Here is an 18,818-nt window from a genome sequence, read left to right as displayed (position 1 = left end):
ACCTCTGGGGTGGGCAACTTGGTGTTCTCCAGATGTTCTGAACGGCAGCGTCCGCCAAACTGAACCATCCTGCCAGTGGGCAGACTTTGGAAGGGGGAGGCAAACACTTCTGGAGGAAGCCAGGTTGCCCCTTGGGAGGGGTTGGGTAAACGCGGGTTGTGAATCAAGCAGGTTTGTCTAAGGAGGTAAGAAAGCTCATTTTTCTTCCTAGAGGATGATGGACGTCCAGAGGACCAAGGCACAGCTTCTTACTGGCACAGTCCGAGAGACCAGCAGCTGGTCCTCTCAGAAGATAACCTGCAGCAGGACGTCCCTGAGAAGCAGGAGGGCTCCTGGGATGTGAACAGTGAGGCGGAAGTTGACCCTGAGCTTTCCTATGAAGGCCTGTATGGTTCCGAGTTTAGTCCCAGCCCCGAGGCACTGAAAGATCCACTCGCTTTGTATCAGTGCAGCAAATCCTACAGTTTTACCTCCGAGGGTGGGGAGGAAGAGCTATCGGAGGACTCCAATCTCAGCCCATCTCCCTCCAGGCCTTCTCCGGAGTGCAGCCCCTTGAAAATAGACTCCTTCGACACGCAAAGCCCATGTGGCAACAGCCAGGAGCTTCCTGAGGAAACGGAGCGCACTTCCAGCTCCGAGAGAAGCCCAGGGAGTCCCAGGATCAGCTCTCCAGCAAGTTCCTCACCCTGGAGTCACAGCCCCATGGGCCACCTCTCCAAGGAAGACCTTCAAGATTCTCCCGGCATTGATGCGGAGACCTTCCCAGAACACACCTGGGTGGAGAGCCTGCGCCAGCCTGCAAGAGCTGTTCTCGAGAGGGGTGCTGGCTCCGCCCGGCCCTCCCAGAGCTCTCCTCCAGCTAAGCCCCAGAAGGGACTGCCGAATTCCAGCCAGGAAGCAGAGATGCCCAACCTGCCGAGGCAGCCGGGGAGGGCCCGAGCCCCGAAAGCCGGCGTGCCTCACGGGCTCCCGTCCAAGTTCAGCAGGCAGTCACGGTCCCTCAGCCCCCAGGTGAGGAGATCCTGGCAAAGGGCGGGGGGCACCAGTCCTCAGGAATCTGTCCAAGCGGGTCATTTGAGTCCAGCCACGGGTGACGCCTCCCAGTACGGCCGAAGACAGCTCAACTACCCGCTACCGGACCTCTCGAAAGTGGCACCTCGGGTCAAGTTCCCCAGGGACCCTCAAAGCTACCACCCACCGCGGGGACGGACACCCCCCTGCAGAACCAAGGATCCCAGCAAGCCCGTGGTCTTCAAGTCTCCGGCCGAGATCGTCCGGGAGGTGCTGATGAGCAGCGGGGAAGGCTCCCCGGTGAAAGCTGCAGCACCCGCCCTCTCCGTGATCCCCGAGGAGCTGAAATCCCCACGGCAGGCCACGGAGCTGGTGCATCAGCTGCAGGTGAGCTCTGCCGTGCGTGTCATGGACTCCCTGAAGCAGGGCGATGGCCCGATTCACCTGGGTGCAGCTCCCTCTTCCCTGCAAGCGGGGAAGGACGTTGGGAGTCCCATGAGAGCAGCGTTTGGGCGCTTTCTTGATTTAAAAGATTGATTGATTGATTGATTGATTGATTGATTGATTAAAAGCTTCTCTATCCCATCCCCTACAGAACATCTCTGGATGGCTCACGATAGATAAGTAGACTAAAACAAAAACCACACAGCATCTGGCCATTCATATACTAAAACCCCAGTTAAAATCAATTAAACATTAAAGTAATGGGGAAATAAAAAGGGTTTTGCCTGATGCAAAAAAGAATATAAAGTCAGTGCCAGGAGGACCTCTCTGGGGAGCGCGTTCTATAATTGGGGTGCCGCTGCAGAGAAGGCCCTCCTCCGGGTAGCCAGCCTCCTGATCTCTTTCAAGGAGGGCTCCCGGAGGAGGGCTTCTGCCTCAGATCTCAAGGGGTGGGAGGGCACAGAGAGGAGAAGGCGCTCCTTCGGGCATCCAGGACCCAAATTGTTTAGGGCTTTGTAGGTCATCATTAGCACCTTAAATTGGGTCCAGACGTCAGTTGGTAGCCAGTGTAACCAGTAAAATAGGCCGACTAGTACACCCGCAACTCTCATGTGGGGGAGAGGACGCTTTTCCCCAAGAGGCTAGTTCCCATGGTGCAGGGCTTTTTTATTGGTATGGAGGGATTCCCTGTCTTGTGAGACATCTGCCATCTGCAGTGCTAGAGGCATCGGTGTGGATTTGCCACCAGAATGAGATCTCCACCGGGAAAGGGAGCACAGGCCATCCAAGCGCCCTGGTTCTGCACCAACAAAAGGGGCCTCCATGGATTGAACAAATGATGCAGTTAGTGCCAGCGGGCTGCTATTTTGCATAATTGTGTTGCGCCACGAGAGCGGAGAGTGTGGCGTGGCAATCGAGCCTTGCCCTGCACGTCTTACATCTGCGTGAACTCTGCACATACACTTTCATGCAGCAAACCTCATCTGCTTCCAGATCTGTTTGCGATCATGAGGTCTAGCAGCTTGCTCTTCTTTTTAAAGCCAGAGAGAACAAAATGGAGAGGTTCTGTGGTTAGAATGCGCACAGGGATGCTTGAAGTCTTCCTCCACCATCCATCTGACTCCTAGGATTTCTTATTTTCATGTTAACCACGGATCACTGTGGGACCTTGAGATTTATCTTTTAAAAACAAATGCACTTGGAAGCTTTTAAGCATTTGGCAGTTTTCCAGTGACGGCTGGGGCTGGGCACTATGCTTGCCAGGACTTGCTTGGCATAGGAAAGCAGGACATGCCCAGCCCTCCAGAACTTCGTAACGGGGACCAAAGCGGGGTGTGTAAATGTGTTCGGGTTCGTAGTCTTGGAGGAAAGATCTCCATCAACAGCAGAGGGGACGTCATGCATGCAAGCATTATGCCCCTGAACCGCGGATGCTGGGAACAGATGCCAGGGAGAGCCGCTTCCCCGCGGCCCTGCCCATGGGCTTTCTGGCTGGCTGCCACGGAAAGCACAGCGGCAGATGAGCTGGTCTCCTCTGGAAGGACTGCCTGTGTTTGCATCACTGTTTTCCTGGCCTGGCCTAACAGGCATCTAACACGTGCCGTTGTTCTCTGTCCGGCTGCCTTTAGGAGGACTACCACAAGCTGCTGACGAAGTACGCCGAAGCGGAGAACACCATCGACCGGCTGCGTCTGGGCGCCAAGGTAGGAGGCCGGCGGGGGATGGAGGGTCTGCAGGCTGCCCGGCATTCCAGTGCCGGTCAGCTCTTGTCCTGCACGCCAGGCAGCCTCTGGGGGGTGGGGGGCACCATGGCTTGGTGATGGAGCCCGTGCAGAGAGCCACCCCCCCCCCCCCCCCCCCCCCCCCCCCCCCGCCAGACACAGAGTGGACCAGGGCTGAGCAGACTTCAGCCCTGATGGAATCCGGAGAGCTGGTAGCCAGAGCCACACACAAAAATTAGATGGGCCTAGACTGGATGCTGAGGAAGAGGGTGCCTCTGAGCATGTGCTGAAGCCCAGAGGGTTGCGATCGGTGCCAGAACCCAGTGCACAAGTTCCTGCAGAGAAACATCCATCCTGCCCCCTCTCTCAAGTTCTTTAATGGGGAAATGGGACCTGTGAACAGCTGCATGTCAGAAACCGCACATCTGCAGCACATTCCCCAGAGAGAAGAGAATATTAGGGGGTGGTCTACTAGGCCAAATCTCTGAGGAGGTCTGAAATGAAGGGCTTGTGTTCCGGGGGTGGGTAGATTTTGGATGACAGGAGGGAGGAACTGGATGAAAGGAAGCATTTAACAGACCCCCCATAGGCTAGAGGAGTGATAGGTCTCCTCTACAGAAGATGTCCAAGAGACACTGGCCAGTCCTCTGTCCAGGATAGCTGAGTTCTAGATTTCTGGCATGGGGGGGGGGGTGTTAGACCATTTAAATGTAACTTCTTTTATTCATACCCTGTTTTTTAAAAAACCAAATAATGGTGCTCAAGGCAGCTTACAGAACCTATTAAACCTGATCATAACAATACATAAAAATACAATAAAAATCTAGAAATTGCAAGGAAACATTAAAAACAGCACCCAGTCCACCAGATCCACTTGTAAATTAAATAATTCCGACTCCGCTTGCCAGTAGCACTAAGAAGCCTGTAACTCATTCACAAAAGGTTTTGCACGCTAAGATTCTGTTTGGAAGGGAGATGACTAAAATTGTTCACTTTTCTGTGTCCACACATGTACATACTTGAGTTTCAGATTCCTGTTTACCATCATGAGTCAGGAGGCCTTGGGGTTTGAACAGGAAATATGAGGGGTTGGGGAGAAGAGAGAACACGCACTTCAAAATTTCAACAGGTTCTTGTACTTCCTGGTGTGGAGGGGCCGCTTCTGCTAAAACCACATGGCAGCCAGAACGTGAGAGAGACCCCAGAAAAGAGGCCCTCGGGATGTAAGCAGAACCCTGCTTGTCGCTCCGAGCATCCGGCCTCCAGTCTCTGGGCTCGGCTTCTCGGAAGCCCAGAAGCGGAGAAGCCGGCTGGAAGGGTGCAAAAGCCACGGCACCCATTTTCATCTCGAGGGCCTGACCCAGCTTCACTTTAGGTTTGAGGATGCCTAGGAAGAAGTGAAGCCACGTGTCTGCAAGAGGGTGCAGAGTGATTGAATGCAGCCTCAAAATTGGGTAGCCAGATTGCAACAGACAGAAAATAGCTTAGGCTCCCCTTGATGCTATATTTGGCTATATTGGGTTCCTTGGTCCCCGGGATGCTCCATGGACCTTCCTGGGAAGCAACGCAGCAATGCTTCTTCCTGGACTAAGAACGCAAGGCCGCATCTCTTGGCGTGGATTTTATAAAGTCCCTTTTTCCTATTGTGGCAGAGTCTATCAGTATCTTTGCAACTGCTGAACACCCCTTTTGATGCAAAACATTTTTCCAAGTTGCACCTGCTTGTTTCAAAGTATCTCTTTTGACCTTGTGGCAAAAGGTTTTTACATAGTTTCACTTTTTAATTGTCAGCTGTCTCTGTGGTCCTTTCCAAGCCAAAACATAACTCCGAAATTTATAAATAAATACATTGCATTTTGGTTACAGTTCAGGGTGTTTTGCAAGTTGAACCTTAGTAAGCCGTGCTGAGCTTAGTGGTAGCTGTGCTAAGGTTACTGTCATGCACAGAAATGTGCATTTACGTGAGATTTATTTGTAAATACATCTATTTTACTTTATGAAGTAAACAAAATCATTTCGGTTACTTTATAGCATGCCAGCATTCCACTCTGTCAAGCAACTTCTGGAATTAGATTAGAGTAAAGGTACTTGACCCAGTATAGACCGTACTGAGAATGGATTTCCAGGTCTGAGTTTCACGGGCAGGGCGGGGGGGAAGCACAGATGGTGAGGATTACTAAAATCCAGCTTTAGCCACTACCAGCCAAAAATAAGTGAATGAAAATAAAGGGTAAGAGATTGGGGAGTGAAATTTGGGCTCAGTTCTTGCAACTGTTTATGAATGGATTCAGAGGCTGAGCGCAGCCACCTATTCTGAGCAATCTTGCCATTTCTCTTTTTCTTGAGCACCCATGATTACTCCCCCACGGAAGTGTTGGGATACTTTTCATAACTTCTTCCTCCAGGACTTGTTCTGTTCTTTGCAACTATTTCTGTGTGGGTTTCAGATCTGGAAAGATGGGGTGTTATTTGGAAATCACACTGTGAAAAGGTGGTGTAGGGCAGAATTGCAGAAAAGCCGCGGTTTCACTTTGTGGCTCCATCCATGTAGAAAGGCAGGGGAAAAAAGCCCAAATGACAAAAAAAAATGGAATAAAGGAACCAACCATCTTACTCCGGTAAAGAATCCGGAAGCAGAAGTCCCAGTAAAGTAGCTTTGTAGATAGAAGAGCTGCATTTGACTCCAGCTGGAAAATGTGGCGAGCTGCTGTATTCTAGATTGGACTGTTTTGTCCACCTTGTCCTACCTTGTCTGGCTGTTTTGGCTAGCAGTGGCTCTTCAGGGTCAAAGGTCAAGAGAAGGCTCTTTGCTATCCTCTGTTGCTGAATCATTTTTTAACTGCAGTTAGCTGGGATCAAACCAGACTTTCAGCAGGTGTTCTGCTTCTGGACTGTGGCTCCTCACCTGAAAGACACTTTGCACATGTTCAGAGGAACTGTATAGTTCATTAAGGTCTATTCATTAAGGGATCCATTCACTCAAGTCCCAGGGATGACAACTGATGTCTTTAATGATTGAAACCATGGATATGACTCTTACCCTTTTTAAAAAAGCATGAAGCTGTTCACAGCACTCTTTAAAGCAACCATCTGGGGGCTGATTTCTGCCTCCTGATTAATTTGGGGCAGGGGGCATCTCAGCCCCCTTTCCCTGCCATACCAGCCCCACCACGAGGCAGAGGGGGAACTGCCTCGGACTGGAGACCACCCCTCCATGTGCAGATCCTCCCATCATCCTGGAGCATCAGTTGAGATGGTTGCTGGCGGCTTGCTAGCTCTCACCCAGTTCCCTTCCCTCAGCGCATCAAAGAAGCCCCCGAGCGAGCGAGAAGGCAGCAATGCAGCTCGGTCTGAGCCGTGCGCCCCCTTGAGCCACTGCGCATGGAGATGCACTGCGCTCCTCGTGCTCCAGGGAGGGGGCTGGTGCCTGGCTTCAGTGGGAGAACTGGGAGCAATGGCGGAGACTGGTTCGGGGCAGGCCGAACTTGAGCAGGCCGACGGCAAGGGTCCCCACTGCAGCAGGGCCCCCCTGACAGGGCCCCCCAGGCCGCCGCTGCCACCTCCTCTTCGCCCTTGCATCCAGTTTGCTCCACATGCCCCTTGCACAGTGGAGGTGGTGAGGGGGAGGTGGTCCCCCTGCTGAGGAAGAGGAGGGGTGCCAAGCAGCCCTGCTGGGGAGAAGACAGGCCTCAGGGCAAATGTCTTGTCCCTGCTCTGCTCCGCTCAGAGCTGTCTGTGCCGCACAACTCGCCCTCCTCGCCTGCCACCCACAAGCTCACCTGGCGCATCCAGGGCCAGGGAAGGTCCTTCCCCATCGCCAGCATTCCAGTTCTTGGTCATCAACAGCCCTTTGCGTTCCTTCTGCCTCTCAGGTTCACCTGTATGTCGACCCTCCGAAGCCGAGCCAGGGGGCTCAGGTGGGGGCGATCTCTCAGCCTTCGAAGGTCATAACCTTCAGCATCCCTCAAGTCCGGGCAGCCGAGGTCACAGGAAGGCCTGGTCCAGCAACGGATTCAGGTAGATCCACCTCCTTCTTACCCTCTTGAGCAGAAACATCATTTCTGAGGGCTTTCCGTTAAGTTTTGAGCAAGCACTTTATTGGTCGGGTTTTGAATGTCAGCCACTAAAGCAGGGGGTCCTCAAACTCTTTAAACAGGGGGCCAGTTCACTGTCCCTAAGACTGTTGGGGGCCAGACTATAGTTTGAAAAAAATATGAATGAACTCCTACACACACTATACATTAAAATTAATTAAAATACATTTCAAAATTAATTAAAATTAATTTAAAAATTAAAAAAATATTTGCTCTGCTCCCTTGGGCTGCAGCAGAAGCCCAAGATGAGGTGGGGAAGAGCATGTCCATATTCAAGGGACAGAGCTACAACACAACCAAGGCACTAAATGTAGTATTTTGCATCATGCAGCTGATTACTGCAACTGGCATTTACAAAGAATGAAGCAAAAATGCTAAGGATAAATACTGTTAATGCCACTCTTAGTATTTGAAGCAAGTCAGTCCAGAACAATTCCCACAATACTCCATTTTTCTTACCTTCAATCGTTTTTAGTGTCTTCGTCCCTCTCTCTCTTCCTCCCTCCTCTTTCTGTTGCCCGCTCAGTATTCCCATCCTGTATATGCGTGCAATGGGGCGGGGGGCGGGGGGGAAGCCAGCGCACGCACAGTTGAAGAGAGCCATTACAATTTGGTGTGTGCGCCGGCTCTCTGCTCAGTTTGCGCCGGCTCAGAGCTTTCAGACTCGCTTGGAGATCATTTTCTCCGCGTGAATCCAAAAGCTCTGAGGCAGGCCGGGTAAATGACCACGGTGGGCCGTATCCAGCCTGCGGGCCGTAGTTTGAGGACCCATGTACAAAGTATCACCGCTCCCTCACCACCTAACTTGCAGCTATGCACCCCATAAAGTAGATTCAATTGATGTTGCAGAATCCTTTTGAAATAAAATAATCATGGAATCAGGTGCAAATCAAGGTGGAAAAGTTCAGCAGGAGAAAAGTGGCACAGTGGCAAGGACACAGAGGCAAAGCCCAACCTGGTAAAAGAAGCCATGCAAAACAGAGCAAAAGCAATGAGAAGCTGAAACTGGTCTGGAAGTAAAATATGGGATCGATAATGCCATCAACACTTAAGAGGGCTTTCCGTGAGGTCAAAGTTGTTGGGAGCTTTGAAATCACAAGATCCTCAGGACAACGCGTGGCTTTAAAGGAACTGCAAATCTTAATCTGTTTATATCCTGCCTTTTTTTCTTGCAAAGAACTCAAGGCAACTTGCATCATTCTCTTCTGCCTCTCCATCTTGTCCTCACAACAACAACCCTGTGAGGTAGGTTGGGCTGAGAGTCTGACTGGCCCAGAGCTCCTTGGTCTCCCTTTTGCTTGTACATCACCCAGTGTAGAGATCATTTGGCAACTAACAACTGCAGTCTGTGGGGAGAGGGTAGGAATACAGTATTCCACCATTCCAAATTTATTTATCATCATCATCGAATTGCATTCATATCCTGTTTTTCTTCCTCTTGCCGGAAAAGCAAAGCATCTCAAAAGGTCCTTCCCCTTTCCATTTTATTTTCACAACAACAACAACAACAACAACAACAACAACAACCACCAGTAAAAAATCACTGGTTTGCCACCAGTTTTAGCTGCAAATCATTAAGGAACCTAAAGCAGACAGATCTTGTTTATTTTTAGTACCTAGTCTCTGTCCTTTTCACAGCTGAAGCACAGACATGAAATACCTTGCAAGAGACCATTGCTTTTGAATATTCTCACCAGGGAAACCCGGTACCATCAGATACCTGGTACCTGCTGACTTTTCATTGCATAATAAAAACATGGCTGAAAACCAGTTAATGCATGCTTCTGTATTTAAAATAAAATTCCACAGTTCAATGTTTAAATCTCATATTCTTGAAGAAGCAAATCTAGTCATTACTATCTAGTCATTGTTTTATATTCTGAATGTATTATATTTTAATTTTATGTTGTGAGCCACCCCGAGGCTTCGGCGAATGGGGCGGCATAGAAATGTTTTAAATAAATAAATAAAACCCTGTAAGGTAGGCTAGTTTGAGAGGCAGAGCCCAAAATCACCCAGTGGCCTTCATGGCAGAGTGAGGAGTGCAACCCAGAAGTCCCAAATTCAACTCCAGAACTTTTAACCCTACAGAATCGATGTTCTGAGATCTTGTCAATTTGATAACAGTATGGTTTACCATGCAGTATAATTTTATTATTTATTTAAGACGTTTGTATGCCGTCCTTTGCGAGAGCCTCAGGACGGCTCACATGAATACAATTCCAAAATACATAGCAATACAATATTATAAATAACATAAAAACATTCCACAATATATCCTCTCTTAATTAATAAAATAAAAAGTAAAATGCAACTGTATACAAATTAGCAGTATTAATAAAATAGTATTAGTTGTTAAAATGGAGGCTAAATAAAAATGCTAATGTGTTTCCGAAATGCTTCAGTTTCAGGACTTTCTGGGCAGGAGACCGTGAAGACTTCCCTTCCCTCTTGTGCAGCCACCGCCAGTCCAGGGGCAGATGGTTCCAGCCCCACCAGAAAAGCTTCCTCGGGCGATGGTTCGATGCAGAACCTGGCTGCCCAAGCAAGGCAGCTCTGTGTTCAGGCAAGTTGGCGACTGGGACCCAGCCCCTGAAGAGGCACGGGAGGGGCAAACTCACTGACTTCCCCCTAAATCAAGTTTGGGAGATTTCCATATAGGATGTGAGCATCCCACAGAGCTTTTCCCACAATAAAACTAAAACTGTGGCCTTCTCTTTTGGAAGGTGCGGGGTAGGAATGTATGAGAAATGAGTTTCGGTTCGGTTTTGATCACGATTCACCTTCTAGATCGAACACCGACTCCGACAAAAGCTGCATTTAAAATCCGTTCGTTTCTGACCTCCCAGCATGATTCGTCCCCACTCCAAAAGGAAAATATAAAATGTCCATGCATTTGAAGAATGAGCACTTCCCCAGTTCACAGAGGAGTTGTGATCAGTGGGAAAAGAATGCCTGCATTTGAAAGCTGTGCAGAATTCATGTGTAGATGTAGAACAATGCACGCTAAAGTACGCGTGGTTTTTTGTGAGAAAAGAAGCAAAGTTCACAAATCAGAGATAACTTTGAGATGGACTTTGGAGAGGTTCAAAAGCTTTGGTCCTTCTGATTCGCCCATCGCTAATGCTGGGACAGGATCAAAACTGAGCTCCTTTTCCTTCCATGCAGTCTCTCTGCTCATGCCAATGATCTTGTCCTTTGTGCCCTTGCACCCTTTCAAGACCTCCACTGGTGATGCATCTCCTCCTAAAAATCAGCCCCTGCTTTGGACACCAATGCCAAACTCACAAACCAGGCGCGCTTGGTTTAATCAGAGTAACAATGGAATGACAGCAAAGGGAAAGATAGAAAATGAGGTCATTTTGTTGTGCTTGTTCAGCCACTAATTGGGCATGAAACTCAATTAGTGTTAATGTTTCAATTAGCACGGGCATGGAAGTGTGTTAAAGCAGATGAGGAAGGGAATCCTAGAAAAGAAAACCCAGCTCGATTTGTGATGACCTGGGCAAAGACGCATGGGTACCCTGTTTAGCAGTCTCCCCGTTACATTTTCAAGCAGCCACGGTCTCTGAATGGTCTTCAAAGGCATCCCTAGATAAGATGCATTGCAAGCGTCTGATCCATAGTTTTTCAGGTCATAAAGGCCACTTCGTGAGCTCAATTGTAATGACGCATGGTTTCCTCAATCGGTAATGCCTTGTTAAACAGGGGTAAAGTATTGCACAGGAGTGCCTCTTTGTATCTGGAGTTCAAAATACGAAAACTCTGCACAAGGCAGGCGACGTCTTGGTGGCAGTCCTCGGACTCCGTATTCATGCAGATACTCTGCAGATAAGGCTCAGATAGTACCCAATTATTGGGAGGAGGATTCCCTTTTTCAATGGGGATGGTGGGCCGATGGTTTGTTACGAAGACTGGTGTGAAAATAAACCAGCGGGAAAGTGAGACCTTTGGAATGGGAGGTGCAGGGCTGTCTAAAAGTGACAAGTTTCGGTAAACTCTTCTGCTTGCTTCGTTTTAGGTGGAATCCTTGGGAGAGTTAATTCGGATGGGGAAGCTGCCACCGGAGTATCAGCGAGAGGTAGGACGAGTCTTTTCTCTCTGCTGGAGCAAATGCAGCACCTTCTCTGATGGGAACTTAAGGGTTTGTGGGAAATACTTAATGGAGGAGGAAGAGGGGAACTGGGAAGCAACTGTTTAAGAAAAAGCTCTGCCTGGAGAAGGATTTATCACGGTTTGGGGATTTGTTTTCCTCACGCATTTGGCAAGCTTTCCTGACCCTGGGTGGCATTTTAAGGGGATTAGAAGGGATGACACGGGAAGGAGACAGGAGCTCACTCTGTGAGTGTGGTTGTCCCAGCATAAATCTGTGTCCACCCCAATTATTAAGTGGGCCATGCAACAGAATGTTGCAGTATGGAGCACTTCTGTTCAGTGTTTGGTCCACTGCACTCCATCTTTCCACCCAGCTTGTTTTCCATGTCTCCTTGCAACAGTGAATCATCATTCTATGGCATCTGAGCATGTTCTGTGTTTATTGGGGTGTCTGCCACACCGCCTTGAAATTGCTTTTCTCCTAAATATTTGTAATGCTTCTGCAAAGGTTGGGGTTCCCTTAAGCCTATCGACAGCTCACTGTTCTCACATCCTAAGTAACTGTTCTCACATCCTAAATACTAAATGTGGAAGGAATTGTGTTTGTTCTTCACCTGTGAGAAGGTCTGTTCCAGGTATAACTCCAGGAACCAATCCTGACTGGAAAATCCCAAAACAATTTGGGACATGCCTGCAGGAAGACCAGCCTAAGCATCAAAAAAGCCCAAACCCCACGTATTGCGAAATCCCATGTTTAAATGCTCCCCGACCTCGTGTGTAGGGAAGGCCAGCATGTCAAGGGAAAACAAATCTAAATTCATACTGAAAGCATCACTCAGGAATAGCATGCTGTTGTAGCTTAAACAGTGTAAGCAAAACAACCACATGAAGCTTTGCTATAGGAGAATAACTGGGAAAATTCACCACCGGGTGATTTTCTGAGCCTTATTCGTAGTAACAGAAATGCAGTCTTATTGCAACGTTTCTAGAGTGGGGTTTCTTCATTTCAGAGACTGTAGAACAGTTGCGTTGAAGACATCATGGGTCATTTGGACTTGTCTGCCTCTTCTAATATTGCTCTCCTCCACAGGGGCTTGTAAGGCTGAAGGTAGCCCAAGATGCTCTGGAGAAAGCGTACCTGAAAGCCCGAGATGAGCACCGGCAGCTGCAGAACCACCAGGGGCCTGTGCGGGTGCTAGAAGACTTTGATCCCGATCGGTATGTCTATATCCCTCAAGAGCCTTGGGGCTAATAATGCAGCCTACCAGCTTAATAAACAACGTTAATCGTGTCTGCAGGACCCTCCCAGACAAAATGGCCCTAAGTCAAGAGCAAGCAGAGGGCAGAGACAAGCAGGCAAACATTATGAGTGCCACTGGTCTTTCCGTTGATCCTTTCTCAGCATCCCAGTGGGCCCCGTAGGCTCCTTGAAAAGCCTACCGTCTTTTAACACAACAAGGTGGAATCCTTTTCAACTTCCTCTCTGAGGACAGCACTGGAAGGCCTCCACAGGATCAGGCCCCAGGCCCATTTTGATTTGCATTCAGGATGGGGAAATGCCAAGGCATTTGGGGACGGGGGGACGGGCCTAAACCTAGGTGGGTGACAGGCTCTAGGGAGGGAGATGTTGCATGCCAATCAAGTCATCTCTGATTCACGGTGACCTTATGACCGGAAGCCCTCCAAAATGTTCTCTCCATGATAGGTCTGCTCAGCTCTTCCAAATGCAAGTCTGTGACTTCCTTCACGGAGCCAATCCATCTCGTATCTGGTCTTGCTATCCGAGTGGGGTGGTGTGACGTGGTGTCCTGCAACAGCAGGGGGGTGGGCCCGATGGCCTTCAGGACCCCTTCCACCTCTACTCTTCTAGGATTCTTCTCCCTTCGCTTTCCTTAGCGTGATGGTCTTCTCCGGGGGGCGCCGCCTTCTCACGAGGTGTCCGAAGTAGGGCAGCCTCGGTGTAGTCCTTTTTGCTTTTCGGAAAAGCTCTGGCTTGATTTGATCTTGGACCAAATTGCTGGCCTTTCAGTCCGGCCGGGGAATTCCCAAAACAATCTGCTCAACGGGCAATTTCTTCCTCGCTTTCCCCCACGTCACTTCCCCCTGGCAGTTCCTTTTTTTACTTTTCCCGAACGACACTTTCCTTCTATCTATTTTGTCCCCTTTTTCCCAGGATGTTGGTTAGGTGATGCTAATCCTGTTTGATTACTCCGTGAGGCACCGCTGCCTCGGCCTCCTCGTCTGCTTGTTTCGCTGACGGTCTGACCCTTTTCCAGGGCTCTGGAAGGAGAGCTGTTCCAGCTGGAGATGCACTTGGAGGAGCTGAGGGAGAGGGTGCAGCAGGGGGCGTGGGACCGGCCAGCCGCGCAGGACGGCCCCAGGACGGCCCTCGCCGCATCGCCCTCCCGTGCATCAGTGCTCGAACCCAAGGCACACATGGAAACACCCACGCCGTCGCTTCAGGCCCCCGTCCCGGCCGGCCGCGTGCCCTACCCTGAGGTGGGTTTGGCTCGAGGGAAGGCACAAGTGAAATGGCCAGTTATAAGGGGCACTTGAATGGTCGCAGCCGAGATTTGGAAGCCATGGAGTCCAAGGTCCAAGCCAATACAGCACTCATGACAGGCAGCAGCTAAGGATGGGATTAAATGGCTCCGGTGAAGGGAAGCCCTACCCTTCCCAAAGCTGTCTCTGTCTCTCTCTCTGTGTTTGTGTCTGTCTGTGTCTCTGCCTCTATCTATCTATCTATCTATCTATCTATCTATCTATCTATCTATCTATCTGTATGGCTTATATACACCATCCATCCATTTAAGCAACAAAGAAAATAGGGCACAGCATCCAATAATTCAATATCATAAAACCACATTAAAACCAATTAAACATTAAAATAATGTTTAATAAAATGGTTTTCGCCAGACACTGGAAAAAAACCAAGCGTCAGCCCCAGACGAACCTCTCTGGGGAGCGTGTTCCACAGTCAGGGTGCCACCACAGAGAAGGCCATCTTCCAGGTAGGAACCCTCCTTATCTCCTTCAAGGAGGGCTCCCTTTGCCTCAGATCTCAAGGGGCGGGAGGGCACATAGGGAAGGAGGTGCTCCTTCAGGTGTCGAGGGTTATGCATGTTTCTAGATGAGGTGGGAAGCCCGTGTACATAGAGAGCTCCCCCGGTGCAAACATGTGCTCTTCAGTGTTTGTGGTGGATGAAGCCAGCAGGCCAAGATGATGACCTTGTGGAAGAGAGCATCTGAAAGAGGCTGCCTGCCTGCCCAGCCATGGTGGCAGTCAGCAACTAGGGTGGACCACAGCCAGTCATGGCCACTCCATCGCCCACCTCTTTCCTTCCAGCATATTGAATATCTCTAACTGCTTCTAGGAAGTATCTTCTTGGGGTTTTATTTCTGCACTGATATTCCAAACAGACTTTCAGCATGTCATGAGCAGAGCAGGCTGGAGCCAGGGGTCAGACTAGATGGCTCGGGAAGCCCCTTCTGACTCCCCCTGTTTCTTTGTTTTGTTGGATAGTTGTGATGGGTCTGTGCACTTCATATTTTATTGCAGAAACAATTCACTAAAATGTCTATAAAGGCCCGGATTTTAGCTTCTTTGTTTCCCCTTGGAGAAGAATGTGTGTATTAGGTTCACTTTTGGTGTGGGCCTTACTCCAAGCTTTCCTATCTGCTCTTCAGCCCCCCGTTCACCACAACAACCAAGGCCGAGCACGGGTGGAAGTGGAGGAGAACGCAGTCCACGATGAGCCTGAGGAAGAGGAGGAAGGTCTCCCAGAACCGCTGCAGCTCAGAAGGCTGCAAGTGGAAGAAGGCCGAGCACGGGTGGAAGTGGCGGAGAGCGCAGTCCACGATGAAACCGAGGAAGAGGAGGAAGGTCTCCCAGAACCGCTGCAGCTCAGAAGGCTGCAAGTGGAGGAAGACTTTGACCACCTCCTGGATCAGTGAGTGGCTTTGGACATTTGTAGTGGACTGAACAATAGCTTCTGGACTGGGGTGTGTTGTACGGGGGCTCACAGAAGGCACGGGGTCCTCCCCCCGCCCCGCACTCACACACCTGCATGCACATGCTTGCCCCACCCACTCCGAGCCTGCAAAATTAATCGGGAGATAGCATTAATATGACACCCCTCTGCCGGGGCCTGAGGCATCTTTCTCCACCAGAGTGCCCTGGAGATGGTGGCTACACACGGCAGACAAGGTCGTTCATTACCTTGCTAACAGCTGAAATCCGTCTCTCTTGCTGTGAAGACTGTGTTGTCAACAGTCACTGGGCTGATGATGGAAGAGGAGCACGGTGCCTCTTAGAGGCATTTGGGATCCTGGCCTTTTGCACCAGGAGGATTGTCTGGCGGAGACAGCCAGGCAGGCAGGGAGCTTCCGCATAGCCTGAAGTCCCTGATCCCACCTAATCTGGGAAGCTGAGCGGGGTCGGGCCTGGTTGAAATCTGGATGGGGGACTTCATGTTGTGACCCACCCAGAATCCTTTGGTTACGGGCAGTACAGATGAATCAGAATAGATTGGATGCTGCATGTGTTGTTGTTCAGTTATGCAGTGCTACAATCCCTGCCCAGGTTTGCCACTGGCTCCACCCACCGTCAGATCTGGTCCACCCAGTTGACTTTCCCCGGGGGTCAGATCCTCCTCAGAGGGGAGGCCAAGCTCTCCACTGATCAGCTTAACCCCTTCTTATTTTATTTATTTATTTATTAAAAACATTTCTATGCCGCCCCATTCACCAAAGCCTCGGGGCGGCTCAAAACATAAAGTTCAAATACAAAAAATAACAATATAAAATTGTTCTTCTCTTGCCCCCAGCTACAGCAGCTTCCGGTCTTGGCCAGAGGCGATGAGCTTGGAACCACTGCATCTCAATGGGTGTAACTTCTCAGAGGAACTGATCGGGGCGGCTGCTCAGGATGCTGGGGCAAAGGATGGATCCCCCCAGATGCTTTCTGAGGATGACAAGACAGCTCATATGTCCTCCACTTTAAGTCACCTAGGAGAAGCAACTGTGTAAGTAGCCATGGCTTTGGGGTATCCAAGCCGATGACTCGACCGGTAACGGTGCGCCGCCACTTGGTGTGAACCAATATAACATACTGGCTAGTGTTGGACTTTGCCTGGGAAGACCTGGGTTCAAATGCCCCCATGGCCATGAAATTCACTGGGAGGATGGAAGGATCTGTCTAGTCCCTTATCCTAACATAATTCATGGGGAGACATGGGAAGCATTGAAAGAAGAGAGAGGGATCATGGGGTCTGCATTTCCTTAGATGCATTTCTCATGGTCAGGAGCATCACGGGAGTATGTACCATATGCAAATAAGAATTCCTTCCACAAAGGTACATCTCTACCCCAGTTTTTTCTTTTAATTGGATTTCATTGGGCAGCTTTCCGTTTTTCAAAAATAAGAGCGAAAGCAGGAGAGCTCAGAAGGAAACATGCATAAATATGTATTCCCAAAGATGGAGGAAGAGATGCAGGATGCATTAACCTTTCTATCAGCTTAGGTTGTTTGAAGAGGAGGGGAAGGGGAAAGAATAATGGACTTAGTGTAACTTGAACAGCTAAAAAGTTGGATCCAAACTCTGCCTTCTGTGACGAGAGGTTTTCTGCCAGTGGAGGGTCCCTGTGCCCAGTTTTGGGGGGACCCTCTCATTCCCCACAGCACAGCTTATCCCATTCAGCCCGGTCTCCTTGCTCTCTGCCTTTTCAGGAAGCTGGAGATGCTGCCATGGGAAAGAAGTAAGCCCTTGTCTGCCAGTGTAGTTGTTCTAGTGTAAATCTGGATCTAACTCAAACAAGGTACACACAATTGCATCGAGGAGGGCCATGCTAGCTTAACGGGAAGAGTTGTTAAGTACTCATAGAAACACAGAAAAACAGAGCGAGTCAGAAGGGGCCTCCCAGGCCATCTAGTCTGACTTCCGGCACCAGCCGGCTCAGCTCACAACATGCCCGCCATGTGCATGGTGCAGTACACCACTATTCAAAAGAATGGCATTTTTACCAGAAAGATGATAACTTTTAGCTATTGCATTTATTTATTTATTTATTTGGAATTTTTGTATGCCGTCCCAGTCGCATAAGCCTCGGGACAGCTTCCAACATCATAAATACATACATATACAAATACATACATTTAAAATCTGGAAACATCCTGGCTCAATATTTTAAAACTAATTAATAAAATCAACAGTTATTAAAATATCAATTAAATAAAAAGGTCTTGGCCTGACGCTGAAAAGCAAATAACGACAGCGCCAGGCGGACCTCTCTGGGGAGCGCATTCCATAAGTGGGGCGCCACCACAGAGAAAGCCCTCCTCCGGGTACTTTGCCTCCTGATACCTTTCCCAGAGGGTTCCCGGAGGAGGGCCCCTGCCGCCAATCTCAAGGGGCAGGAGGGCAAATATGGACGCAGGCACTCCTCTAGATATCCAGGTCCCAAGCCGTTGCCCTACCTTACCTTCCATGCTACACAACAACCTTGTGAGTGTGAGTTTTGTTGCTACATGCAGTCAGGGTACCTCTGACTGACGGCAACCCTATGAATGAACATCCTCCAAGATGTCCTACCTGGACAGCATCACCCAGCTCTTGTCAACTCCAAGTTGCTGCTTCTTGTCGGTCATTGGTCCTTCCTGGCGTTGGTTTCCCCCCTCTTCTTCTGCCTTCACCTTGAGGGTTGGTTAGATTAAAGGCAGAAGAGAGGGTGGGATAGCTGGCCCAGTGCCGCCCAGTCAGGTTCGTGGGTGGAAGAGATTTGGTGGCATTTAGAGCACAGGGTCCCTTTCAGGGCACCACATGTTAAGGCCATGAAAAACTGGAGCACTGCAGAAGGGGGACACCCCACATGGTGAAGGGCCCATGAGAACTGGTTGGAAATGAGCAGTGTGTGTTTCTCCCGGAGAAGAGAAGATTAAAAGGACTGCATTACAGTGGGTTTCCAATATTGGAATGGCCATCCTGTGGAAGGGGGAAGGAACTTGTTCTCTATTGCTGCTAGTTGCAGAGTCACATCCGACCCTTTGCAGCCCCATGGACAACCTTTCTCCAGGCCTTCCTGCAGGCCTTCCTGTCCTCCACCATCCCCCGGAGTCCACCTAAGCTCACGCCGACTGCTTCAGTGACTCCATCCGGCCACCTCATCCTCTGCCATCCCCTTCTCCTTTTGCCATCTATTGCTCCCAACATCAGACTCTTCTCCAGGGAGTCCTTCCTTCTCATTAGGTGGCCAAAGTATTTGAGTTTCATCTTCGGTATCTGGCCTTCTAAAGAGCAGTCAGGGTTGATCTCCTCTCGGACTGACCAGTTTGATCGCCTTGCGGTCCAAGGGACTCGCAGGAGTCTCCTCCAGCACCACAATCCAAAGGCCTCAATTCTTCAGCGCTCAGCCTTCCTTGTGGTCCAGCTTTCACAGCCATACATTGCAACTGGGA

The 18,818-nt window shown here is 49.8% G+C and overlaps 1 protein-coding gene across 1 annotated transcript in view; it reads left to right on the top strand.

Annotated features, from left to right (window-relative positions):
- The window catches only part of AKNA (AT-hook transcription factor), a 39,130-nt gene that overhangs the window by 6,722 nt on the left and 13,590 nt on the right, over positions 1-18,818 (top strand). The window contains exons 3-11 of the mRNA XM_044439768.1: positions 212-1,398; positions 3,084-3,158; positions 7,049-7,193; positions 9,676-9,836; positions 11,292-11,351; positions 12,456-12,583; positions 13,642-13,864; positions 15,053-15,315; positions 16,192-16,389. Coding sequence (XP_044295703.1) covers positions 212-1,398; positions 3,084-3,158; positions 7,049-7,193; positions 9,676-9,836; positions 11,292-11,351; positions 12,456-12,583; positions 13,642-13,864; positions 15,053-15,315; positions 16,192-16,389 — 2,440 coding nt within the window. The remainder of the gene's footprint in view (positions 1-211; positions 1,399-3,083; positions 3,159-7,048; positions 7,194-9,675; positions 9,837-11,291; positions 11,352-12,455; positions 12,584-13,641; positions 13,865-15,052; positions 15,316-16,191; positions 16,390-18,818) is intronic.

This window comes from Varanus komodoensis, unplaced genomic scaffold (assembly GCF_004798865.1).
Source record: "Varanus komodoensis strain SLA01 unplaced genomic scaffold, ASM479886v1 scaffold36, whole genome shotgun sequence".
NCBI classification, from domain to species: Eukaryota; Metazoa; Chordata; class Lepidosauria; order Squamata; family Varanidae; genus Varanus; species Varanus komodoensis.
Note: the sequence above shows the minus strand (reverse complement) of the source record. Positions and strands in the feature narration are given on the sequence as shown.